The following is a 12,664-nucleotide window of genomic DNA, read 5'->3' as shown; positions in this document are numbered from 1 at the left end:
TTCTTCGTTAAGATGTCATAAATATGAATTACAAACTTGAAAATAAAATTTCCTATTTTGTTTCTTTTTACAAAATCATGCATAATTACTGGTTTAATTTAATTTATCTTATATTATATGTATGTATCTTTGCTGTAATGTAGTTTGCGCGCCAATTTTCGTAATCAGGCCGAATAGTTTGGCCGAACATTCGATGGATCGAATATTCGGTATTCGGCCTGAACGCGAAATACTATTCGTTGCAACACTAGTTTATATAGATAATGCGGGTTTTTTTTTTCAAATGCGGTAGCACCCCCTGATCGGCATCAACGCCATTCGATTGCTTCCGAAGTCCCTACCGCTCTAGGACGCTTCAGCACCCACTGGGCAATAGGCACTTTGGGAAACTATGGTTTAGATGTTCTGAAGATTATAATACTAAACGAATGAATGTTGTTTGTTCCAGGCTCATATCAGCCCAGCAATGAGCTGATGCTGCGTTTCTATAGCTACTTCAAGCAGGCCACGGCGGGACCTTGCGACATTCCCAAACCAGGGTTCTGGGATGTCGTCAACAGGTAAAATTCCATTATTCTTATAGTTTTATGTAATCCCGTAGCTAGATAGAGAGAAGAGGAAACCGGTATTGGTAGGGGACTACGACGAAAAAAGAGGACAGCAAATCTGCCCTCCTTGTCACTGACGCATTTTCATTTCGGTAACTTCGATAAATCTATTCGAATCCATAAATTGAGAGAGAGAGCCGTGTTTTTTTTATAATATAAAGTCACGGGACGAACCAGTCGTGCGCCTAATGGTAAGCTATACCATGCCTGTCCATGACAGTTACAGTGCCACTCAGCTCTTTAAAGGTCACAGCTCATTAGAGCCACTCGGCACCCACTCCGCACCGCCTCGCCTCGTGCGGTTAGTATTCTTTATATAGAATTGTATGGGTATGCGCTCACTACATCAACTCCGTAGCGTCGCCGGATCGCCTCGGTCGTAAACCCTCCATGCGCGGACGGCGGGTGGACCACTCGGTAACAACTCGCTGCTCGCATGCTTGCCTTGCGCATTGCCAACGCGCGGGACCAAAGCGGACAGGATGTTATAAAACACACAATGCGGCATATGATAGTATGAAAAAAAATTTCCTTCGTCGGCTAACAAATGCCTACGAGCGGTCCAATATTCGCCCTTTTTTTTCTTTGTTTAAACATTTCGTGCACCCAATAAGCTTTCTTTTTTTTGTTGCGTCTTTCATTTTCTTCTTCATCAAGTGCGACAGCTATGAGTGCCAATTCAAGGTTTGTAAAATTTGACATTACGAAACACACGTATAGACCTAGTGCCAATTGTTAACAAACTACTCAAAAATTGGTGGACCGCTCGACGTCCACTGGTTGACCGCGCGACATTTTGGCGATAACACGGCGTCCACCCGTGGATCACCTGTCGACAACGAGTGGACGCCGCGTGGTCAACGAGTGGACGCCTTACGACGAGGCGGTGCGGGGTGGGTGCCGGGTGGCTCTAATGAGCTGTGACCTTTAGTCTGAGGAGCACTGCCACTGTGCCCGTTATCCTCAGACATAACTTGGCAAGTCCCATGTGCCTGTAATTTCACCAGCACCCTTACTCGTCAAAACCGGAACACAGTAATCTTCACATTACTGCTTGGCGGTAGAAATAGGTAAGGTGGCAGTACTTCCCTGGACGAACTCTTCCACACGAAGCTCTACAGCTACGTGGTCGTATTACAGTTTATGTTTCCTACTGATATACATTTATGATTGTTTCAGAGCGAAATGGGAATCTTGGAACAGGTTGGGCAACATGACAAAGGAAGAAGCCATGCAGGCTTACGTTAGCGAGTTACACAAGGTACTTGACATAAATGTGTTATTTTTATTAGTACAGTATAACATCGTAACGTTTGAGAGAGCGATGCCACGGTCGCTGCCGATGCGTTGCGTCGTTGCAACGCTATGATTTCAACGCACGTGAGACTCAGAACTTTAAATCGTAAAGATTGTGCACTGCCATTGCACCCATGTCATGTAGTTTCACTAGCACCCGTACCTTTCAAAACCGGAACTCAGTAATGCTCAGAATACCGATAGGTGGCAGAAAGAAGTATGTATGTAAACTGTTCGTTGGGTGCGTGTAATTCTCCATAAAACCATCTAAAAGCGATGCCATACGAGCGCTGCGCGCCGTTTCAACACACGTGTAGATATGTAGTACGACACAGCATGTGCCTTCGCTCTAAGGGAGATGCCACACGAGCTGTTTCATCGCACCGTGTGGCTTGTCGTTCTGATTTATATGTAGTACAACGCAGTTGCGACGACGCAACGCCGACGCTACGCCCGTGTGGCATCTCCCTTAATTCCTAATTTTTAAAACGCGGCGTTAATATATTACCGTTAATACCACGTATATTCGGTGTTCACACCTTTAAGGCGGAATTTTTTTACGCAGTGATTCAATTAACACCCTACATACAATTTATATGTGCAGTCACCGGGCGGTGATAGCCCAATGAGAGAACAGTTGTTTCTCAATTAATAATAAAAATAATGGTTTATTTTCTCAACACAAAATATATACACTTATAATAGACTAACAATTTTAAATGTATCCCTTGAGAGAGCCTGGAGACTGTAATAGGCAACTAAACCCGTATTACAACTCACCAGGCCCTCACCCTCTCAGAGCAGTCTTAAGTAAAGCCAAAATAATCTTAAAAGAAAAATAAAACCAATATACTGTTGAACACCTTACCTATTTCTGCAGCCAAGCAGTAATGTGAGCATTAGTGCGATCCGGTTTTGAAGGGTAAGGGTGCTGGTGAAATTACAGGCACATGGGACTTTTGAACTTGTGTCTCAGGGTGATGGGCACAGAGGCAGTGAACCTCAGATCTTTGCTATTTAAAGCTCTGAGTGGCACTGCAACTGTTAAGGACAAGCATGTCGTCAAAATGCGTAAGTTCGAGTGTACGTAGATGAGAAGAAAAGTCGCCGGCGACTCGAATCCTGCGTCCTGATTTTGATTCAGATGGGAATAGAATCGTAGTTTCGAAATCAGATGGGCTTCTGAGCGAGAAGATGAGCCTGATTCCTGCTATATCTTTCTAATTTATGAGTTAAATCAACTATTGTTCCGATTAGAAATATCAAAAGTTTCCGACCGGCCAGTTGTGAATCGCAGTTATGCGCCTCGACTCGGAAAAGACGCAGTTTCGGGAGACGCAATCAAAATCAAGCTGCTGGAATCGCATTAACCTCATTCATCGTCACCACACCTTTTTATCACCCTATTTACTGGTACCCGAGTGGTCTATTACCGTTCTCAGTCCGAAACAATTACTGTGAAATAAATAACACTCCACCAAATTCAAAAGAAAATGCTTAATAAGCTGCTACCGCTTATGGGATGGCTCTGCTAAATACCTACTGGTCACCTTGGATTCAATCGACAAGCGTGTCAAGAGGCGTATTGGTGACTCGGAGTTAGTAGTGGCGATGCTGCAGAGCCTTGAACACCGCCGTAAAGTTGCCTGCTTATCGATATTCTGTACAGGATGTATCACGGATATATTGATTCTGCCTTCCCCTTTCTATCATTGGGGGACTAGACGTGAGCTGGGGTTGCACCCCTATGTTGTGGATATTCCCAGAATTCGCACAAAGCGTTTCGCTTCCACGTTTGGTTGGCGAACGGCTAGGGAGTGGAATTCCCTGCCTGCGTACTTGTTCCCCGAACGCTATAACTTGGATCTTTTCAAGGCGAGGGTCGATATGGAGTCGATAGGCATTATTTAGGTGTGCATGCTACATCATCGACCTCATCGTCACTTTCCATCAGGTGAGACGGAGGTCAAATGCGCACTTATTTTTTATTTAAAAAAAGTATGATGCTTCTTTCGCATCATTAATCTTTGCGGTTATACATATTATGATTTTACAATGTTTTAACTCCTTTTCCGTTTTAAGCCTTATGGCTGGTTCCACAGCTGTGCGTACGGACCGTACGGACAGTCCGCCTGCGGGCCAACCGCATGCGTAGAATCCGCAGTGCTGCTGCCGTAGTCGTCTCAAAACTCGCGTCTGCGGGTTTGAGGGGGCCGTTCGAGGCGTCGGCCTCTTTCGGCGGGGTCAATCGCCGCTCGTGGAGACGAGCGGGTCCTGGGGTTGGGTATAACCCTTGGGTGTCGCAATAGGGTGAGCTGCTTCAGATGGGAGTCCCTGCCGGTGGTCCGGCAGGTTTCTCAACCATCTTCAGCAGCTGGTGTCTAGTCCGGTGGGGCTTCCTCGGGCCCAAGTAGGTCCCTTGGAAGCAGTTTCTCGTCAGGGTGTTGGGCTCGGTGTAGTGCCAGTCCCTGTATATGGCTATACAGGGATTGTCCGGCGCGCCGGAACATGGTCTTGGCCAGGCGATCGACGAAGCTGTCGAGGCTCTCCATGCTCAAGTCCCGTTGGATGACGTCATTTCTCACATATCGTGCGGCGTCTGTGATGCACCGCAAGGTCAGCGACTGTTGAGCTCTGAGTCGTTGCCTGTTGCACTCTCCTACCAGCGCGTACCATGCTGGGGCTGCATATGTTAGGCGGGATCTGATGTACGTCTTATACACTCCGAGTTTCACTCGTAGTGGGAGTCGGGACTTGAGAACCCCTCCGCAGTGCTCTGAATCGAGTATTCAATTTATAGTCTATTGAAGTTAGCGATCTAGTACCGAGAAAACACAGCTGCACGTGATTGGTTACACTAAAGCCGTATTCATAAAGGCAGGCAAGTCGGCTTTTACATTGTGCTGTGTGGACGTGTGTTGTTTTCTCTGTTTACTACTTATCAGTGACTCTTTCCCTGCTACCTTGGCTTTCTTAATGGACTGATGAATGAACTTACTCAGACACTCGGTTTAAGACATTGAGTGACGTAAAATGTGAGATTATTGAAAAAAATTATAATAGAAACGTATAAAAATATTTTTTTTAATTTATTTTTAAACACCTTTATGCACGAGCCCTTAATATTTTAATGCTTGTTAACGCCCACTTAACCTTGTGCCTCCATCTTATGTCCTTCCATCTTATGTCCTTGTCATTTTTATGAAGTAGCGCGAGAGGAGCCTATACTAGATCGCTAACTTGAACAGACTATACTGGAAGACAGTCACCTACAATGAACGCACGGGTGGCATCCGCGGAGTTCACGCAGTGTGTTCCGTACGGAGCAATCCATGTCACTGTGTTACTCCGCTCCGGTGCTTCGTGACGGTCCGCAGATAAATCCGCACTGCTCTGAAACCAGCCTAATAGGTTAATGTATGTGATTACAGTATGTGTGTATTGACTTACCTATATCTTACTGGATCTTGCGAGGGCGCTCGCATATCGTTTATTTTTAGAGTAAATTGAATTACTTTTAATGAAATGTGATAATGAAAATTTTTAAATTTTAAATAAAATTCTTTTAATTGAATATTTTTATTTAATCTAATAATCATAAACGTGTGAAATCACATAGCATTATTCGAAATAGTACCTGCGTCAGAATAATACTTGTTAAATGTTGAAGTCAAGGATTTAACGTAAAATAGTTAATTTTGTTTAATGTTTTTGGAATAATATACTTTAAATATTTATTAAATATTTTATTAATTTGTTCACACTAGATACACTTATAACTGTATGTATATATTGCAAAGATTATGTAAGTATTTAGTCGGTATAAGAGTACACACTGCAATAACACGATATACACAGAAGACATATTACGTAGTTTATTTTATTTTCTGTTTCGAGACGCATCCGTCTGTCGTTCACTCGGTTAGGGCCCATTGAAAACCAGCGTCACTGCCTAGTCTTGGTTGCGACTTTAGCTGAATTTCCTTCCTTTCCCTTTTCTTTTGCATAAGCCACAGCCGCACACATGTCAGTATGGTATTATACAGTGTGTTGATTTGCGTTCTCGGCATATTTAAGAAATTAATAATAGAAATAATGCTAAATCATCTAAAATAATTAAAAAAGAATCTGTTCAATATTCTGGCTAATTGTATCTAGTAAAGTTTTCCAAAATTGTCTGGAAGTCATGTGCACCACGCAAGGGCAGTCACCCCGCCACCCGCTTCCCCGAGCGATACTTAATCTATCTCGATCGCTCATTTACCTATTTTTTAAATCATGTTTATGTACCAGTATTGTTATAATTTACTAATTATTTACATTAGTTAGAAAAGTTGACTGAAAAAAAATTTTTTATAACTTAGATTTGGTACTTACCAACTTTAGGTTATATGAAAGTAGTGCTAGAAGTACTTAGCTCTTAGCTGGTGGCAGGCTCCGGCAGGCTCAATACCGGAGCCAGATATGCAGAGTTTCGTTTCAACTTAGCATATTCTTCATAACAAAAAAAGCAGAAAGAAACCAGGGACAACTATTTTTGGGGAAACTATTTTTGCGCGCAATTCCTCGACTCTCGTAATATGCGTAAATTAGACGTTTCACATCATGACATAAGATCGCACTTGATGGTAAAGCACATGGTAGCGGTTTTTTTTTGCACTAACTCTTGTTTACATCACACACAAACCACGTTGCATTTCGTGAGAAACTAGAACGTAAGCCCGATGTCAGCGGGAACGTAGACGCAATAAGCTAGGTCAACTGATGATGATCTACCAATAGTACCAATCACGCGCTCGATACGATACTCCCCCCGTCTCTACTCGTTTCCTGCCACCAAATAGATCTAAAATGCATATTCTGCGCATAGGTCATTGTTCAAATGGTTGCCTGTACCTGTGCCACGTGTAGTGCGAGTCAATGACCTATGGATCAAACGTGGTTACCACAATTAAATAAGAATTAAAAATATGTAAATATCTCTGTAAATATGGCGAGAATGCAAATCAACACATTGTATAACCTGCTGTTTAAATGTTGTTACGTTGTTGATTTTTTGTTATTTCTCTTTTTTGTGTGCCTTTTTGTATAATGTGGCGTTGCAATAATTTTTTTTTGTAGTTTCTATTTCTATTATATTTCTATTTCTTATTTACAGATAATAGAAACCATGTCATACAACCAGGACGTAGCGTCGTTTCTATCCGTGGACGACGATGACTCGGGTATCCCCAACAACGATCTGGAACTAGTCGCTGGTGACGTGCTGGCTAGAGTGCGATCTGAACACAATACGCCTACATGTAAGTACATGTTTTATTGAAATCGGTTAAGGGAAAGTGAGTGACATCCAGTAAATCGGAGCCATCCATTAATTTGCCACCTTTAGAGGTGGAATATTTTACTACACTATTGAGGTCGGACCGGACCACCAACTACCCCCTTTCCAACAAAAAAAGAATCATCGATATTGGTTCACAAATGTCAGAGTTATAGCGTAACATACAAAGAAAAACATAGTCGAATTGAAAACCTCCTTTTTTGCAGTCGGTTAAAAAGTAAGTCGTTATGGATAAGAGAAATTAGAAGTAAGTCACGTTGTGTGTAAGAGAAGTTGTAAGTAAGTCACGTTGTGTGTAAGAGAAGTTGTAAGTAAGTCACGTTGTTTGTAAGAGTAGTTGGTAAGTATTTTAGAGAAGAAAGAGTAACTCGCCGATCGTAGTCGTCTCAAAACCAGCGGGTTTGAGGGGGCCGTTCGAGGCGTCGGCCTCATTCAGCGGGGTTGATCGCCACTCGTGGAGACGAGCGGGTCCTGAGGTTGGGTGTAATGTAAACGTATATGGCTATACAGGGACTGTCCGGCGCGCTGAAACATGGTCTCGGCCAGGTGATCCACGAAGCTTCGACAGCTCTTCTGTAGTAAATGTGTGGATGACAATTATTTGCGTAATCCCAACACTGATATTGAGTCAGACGCGGTGATGTGTTGGACTGAGTGCAATTTGTACACTATATGTCTATTTTTTTTAAATTGGCCTGCTGTGTCCCACTGCTGGGCAAAGGCCTCGCCTCTTGACTTCCACAGTTCCCTGTTTGACACAATGTTAGACCAGTCCTTTGCATATGCGTCCAAGTCGTCCCAACATCTCCTTCTTGGTCAGCCTCGTCGTCGCTGGCCGTTCTCAACCACCAAGTGGCTGTGTGAGCCTATCTCTGTAGATGCATGCGACAAACGTGTCCAGCCAGGCTGCAATGAAATATGTCTATAGGAAGTGAAAATATTTTTTCGTATTAGTTTTTTTCAAATAAACCAACGTTTCGCGCCCTTTACAGGTTTCGTGGTCACGAGGGACTGAGATGGTAAAGTCATCAATAAGTTGTCTATGAAAATCTGATGACAATACAATAATATGGTAACCATGCTCTCATGTTGCAACCAGGACAGTCTGCAGCCTACCCTAACTCCTCATTCCTCAACTACTAACAGTAGATCCACCGTGTTTGGCCTTATCAAATTTCAAAACTAAATTCTTGGTTTACGGATAGTAGATTACATTGTCAAAATTGAAATTTTCTTCTCCAGGTTCTCCATCAGCGAGTGGCGCGTCGTCTCCCGCCCGCGGCCGGTCCCCCCCGCCGCGCGCACGTCACGACTCGGAAGAGGAGTTCATTGACACCGTTGATGTTAGTATAGTACGTATAAGGTTCACTTTTCTTTGCACTAACAATTTTCTTTCGGTTGTGGTGTTGTTACTAATGCTTTTTCTTGGTTGCTTTTTTATTATACGTTTTAGCTGTAATTGTTTTTGTCAGGTGACAAAAAAGTTTGGGAATGTCTGTTTTCGGTTCTTCTGTATAAATTTTAAAAGCTACTGGAGAGCTCACCGTATGAATTACTAAAGTTTGTTTGGTCGATCGATGCTCGTCGATAAGTCGAAGTCGTCGATCGATAGCATGGTGTGTTAACGCGCTGCGTTGTACTACATATAACGCTTCATTCGCCTGAATGAATGGAAATACAGCCCCCCCACATAATTTACATTATTAATTATTATTTAAATATTGCCAATTACTCCCATGTGTTGAACCGTATTAAAAATGTTCTCCTCGCCTTTTTCCAATAATTTTTATATATCAATTTGTTTGGTTTTATTATTTCGTTGATTAAATTACTACGCGGAACTGTCAAAATGTTTTAAAATCAGCTGTGACCTTGTTTGGCACCGTGTTTATCTTTTGAAGTCATTTTTCGCGGCGTTCGCGATGACATGAAAATGTAACGTCATGGTGCTCGCCATGTTAGCTATTGTGATAAAATTTTAAAATGTTTATCACTCGAATTTGACAGCTAAATGTGGATATAATAGCTTTGTCGAGGCGGCATACTACGTGGGCCGGGGTCGGTAGGCATGTCGCTTATCACCCGTCACACGTCCTATTCATCCTGTCACTTGATATCATTGTCTATAGAGCGAAGCAGAAGCAGCAGCCGAAGCGGCAGCAGCGGAGCGAGCCGTGAGGGAGCGAGCGCCGAGGCTGAGCAACGGACATGCGCACCAGATCACATCGCAGCTCACGCGTTAGTATAGTAATAATAATTTTACAAAGTCCCATTCATTTAAAGGCAATGTATAAGCTTTTATGATAAGATTCCGGTTGATATTCAAAATTTGTCATTTAACAAAAAAACTATAGTCAAACAAAAACTTTATACTAAATATTAAAAAAAATACTGGGTAAAACGTATACAACAATATTTTGTTAGTTATTACTAACATTTAATAGAATATAATTTTAGTTATAAGAAAGCCGACCTCAAAAATTCGTGGAATTATATCTATTTGGCCAAATTTTATTGAAATCGATTACCTGAAAGTGCGCGAAACCGCATTCATCCCCTAGTTTGCCACCCTTAGAGGTGGAATGTTTTCTTCGAATTTAAATTGGTCCAATATTGAGATACCCTCTTTCCAACAAAAAAGAATCTTTAAAATCGATTCACTAATCCCAAGTTATCGCGTAATATACATACAAAAAAAAAAGTGCAGTCGAATTGAGAACCTCCGTTTTTTGAATTCGGTTAAAAATAAGATTAACATCAAAGTCACTCTATGGTTTCTTTGTTCTAAATGTTACAATCGTTTGTGGTTCGAACATCGAGACTCGATGGGTTCGAACAATTAAAACTGTCTTTTGCGTGAAGTTAATTAAGTTTTCAAGTAAAATGAAAGACCTGTTTTGTTGAGTCCACTATTATTGCTTTCAGACCTGAAAGTGTTGGAGCAATTGCCTGGTACCCTGGCGAGGTTGGAGGCTGATGTAGCGGCGCTCAGGAAAGCCGTGGAAGGTGATCGTAGATTAATCGATGTAAGTAACAGTGTCTAACTTAACCTTCACATTTAATATTAAGTTACGAGTATTTAATATTACGATGTTTTACTTAAATTATTTTTGTGAAATTACTCCAATAGTTTACAAGCGTGCTTACAGATGCAAATGCGCCTGTTTGCTGCACACGTGCACTACGTCGCGCGATTTGTTTAATAATAATAATAACGCACACACTCAACATAGCCCCGTACTAGGGAAACCCTGTGTCGCGGGTGCCATGGACACACATAGACAACCACAAATTACACCCAAATTTACGAGGGAAATAAATGTAGGCCATATAATTATTTCTCCCAACCCGGGAATCGAACCTAGAACCTCTGCGTGGTATGGTTACCGTCCGGCCACGGAGGCAGCGCGTTCGCGGCAAATTCGCCAGATCTGTACGCGCCCTTATAATTATTTATACAAAGATCGGATACAAAAAAATTCCCTTGACGTATCTGGACACGAACCAGCCACTTCGGCATACCGTGGCTGACGCTGCTACGTTTGTATTAAGTTACACTCCTTACCTATTTCTACTGCCAAATAGTAAATATGAGCATTACAGCGTTCTGGTTTGGAAGGGTAAAGATAAAATTACAGGCACATGGGACTTGTCTCGGGCGCAGTGGCAATGCCCCTTAGATCTCTGAGATTTAAAGCTCTGAGTGGCACTGCCACTGTTATGGACAGGCGTGTCGCTTTCCGCCAGGCGCACGACTTGTTCGTCCCGTCACATGGTCTTATTAAAAATAATATGTGCTATGGTCTGCGCGCTCTATTTTGCGTGAACTTGTAGCATTTCACAGTGTCAAATATTGATCGTCAATGTCATTGACTTATAATAATTATATGGACGTCGGGACCGCGCTAAAAAGTGTCCGCACTTGTAAGGCGCTAAAATCATATACAGAGCGCCAAACTCCGCTTTAGTCTTCATTTGTTCGACTGACAGCGCGATACTGCGATGACATTACAATTTAAATTTCGAATAGGTTGACTTGGGACATTTTTTTCGTGGTTTTTGTATTAGACCCGTCGTCCATTTATTTGTAAGTCAATGGTCAATCTTATTAAATATTAAATCGACGCCTTACTTTCTCAAACTAGTACGTTATAAAAAGTAATTATTCAGGAGATGGCAAAACTTTATATTTATTTTAAATTTCTTATCAAGGGTGTTAATTTTCAGTAATTTTGTGCTTTGAGACACGAGTCTGAGACTAAGGCGACGATGTGTGAATATTTGGTAACACAAATCCGTAACAGTTGGGAGAGGCGATAGCCACAGTTTGGATTATTGTTCCCGGGTCTGTTCCGGCCGGATCAAAGGAATTTTTCTTTGTCTTTGTTCGATCCTTGCATACATAATAACTTATCTTTTTTTTCAACAGCAAGTGTCAGGCGGCTGGAGATGGCCATGGCAAGAACTGTCAGTACCGACCCTCGCATTGGTCGTGCTGTGGCCATTCCTTGCGTACCGCATCGCTAATAGGCTGCAACGCCGTAATACTTAACACGTAAGTATCTTTATCTTTTTCTTTATATCTGTCTTTCTATCATCCATTTGCACACTAATTTATCTCTTTATATTTATCGTGCTTTGTTCTCTTTTAGTCGTCCCTTTGATAAAATGGACGTATACGACGAATACATCAAGCTAAATATTCATCTTTTCGGAAACGGTTCGTGGGCTTTTAGAAAATATCTGAGGGGTCAATAACTAGAAAAAGATTAAGAAACCTTCCTTTTGGAGATTCTCTATATATCTAAATCAAAATTACGTGCAACATGCTCGCACGCAGGTTTTTTCGTTGTACTATAGGTGTGAAAATAACTCTATTTACAGCGTACTGTCAGAGTTTTTGTACGTGCTATCTTTGGTGTTGTTGTACAAAACGCACTTACAATACATTGCGAGTTCACTACAATGAGGGTTTCACAATTCTAAAGAAACTGCCTCGCTTCTGCGGTGCTTCGGGCATGTTCGCTGGAGTGGATGTGCCCGATTTCTATGTCATCATCAAAAGTTGTATAGCCTCGTTCTGGACTCGCCTGCGGCATAGCAAGAACTCAATATTGAGCACCCTAGTGGAGGACGTAGCCAGTTTCCATTTTTCGGCACTGAATTACCGTATACTGCACTGACAACATTAGATGATGGATAGTTTATTTTATTTTACATTTTTGTTTTTTTTTTCCATTGGAAAATTTTAAAGTTAATTTAGCTAAACTAAAGAATAACGTTGGACGTTCCCTTCTACAAATCCCGGGCCTTCTCGGAACTGAATATATTTGAATATATATATTATTTATTGAAACTTGACTCTATTCGCGACAAATCTTATTTTCTATTAAGTATTTGCTACAAATTATTGTCTCAA

The 12,664-nt window shown here is 41.8% G+C and overlaps 1 protein-coding gene across 2 annotated transcripts in view; it reads left to right on the top strand.

Moving 5' to 3' along the window:
- The window catches only part of LOC113227585 (acyl-CoA-binding domain-containing protein 5), a 57,550-nt gene that overhangs the window by 43,675 nt on the left and 1,211 nt on the right, over window positions 1–12,664 (top strand). Inside the window, exons 2-8 of one of the 2 annotated variants that reach the window (XM_026460540.1) lie at window positions 449–560; window positions 1,788–1,869; window positions 7,063–7,207; window positions 8,488–8,597; window positions 9,375–9,483; window positions 10,171–10,271; window positions 11,675–11,800. In XM_026460540.1, the coding sequence (XP_026316325.1) occupies window positions 449–560; window positions 1,788–1,869; window positions 7,063–7,207; window positions 8,488–8,597; window positions 9,375–9,483; window positions 10,171–10,271; window positions 11,675–11,797 (782 nt within the window). In that variant the 3' untranslated portion in view covers window positions 11,798–11,800. The remainder of the gene's footprint in view (window positions 1–448; window positions 561–1,787; window positions 1,870–7,062; window positions 7,208–8,487; window positions 8,598–9,374; window positions 9,484–10,170; window positions 10,272–11,674; window positions 11,801–12,664) is intronic. The other variant, XM_026460541.1, reaches the window with a different exon arrangement.

This window comes from Hyposmocoma kahamanoa, unplaced genomic scaffold (assembly GCF_003589595.1).
Source record: "Hyposmocoma kahamanoa isolate Upper Pololo Valley unplaced genomic scaffold, ASM358959v1 211, whole genome shotgun sequence".
NCBI classification, from domain to species: domain Eukaryota; kingdom Metazoa; phylum Arthropoda; class Insecta; order Lepidoptera; family Cosmopterigidae; genus Hyposmocoma; species Hyposmocoma kahamanoa.
The sequence above is the reverse complement of the archived record's forward strand: the minus strand, read 5'-3'. Positions and strand labels throughout refer to the sequence as shown.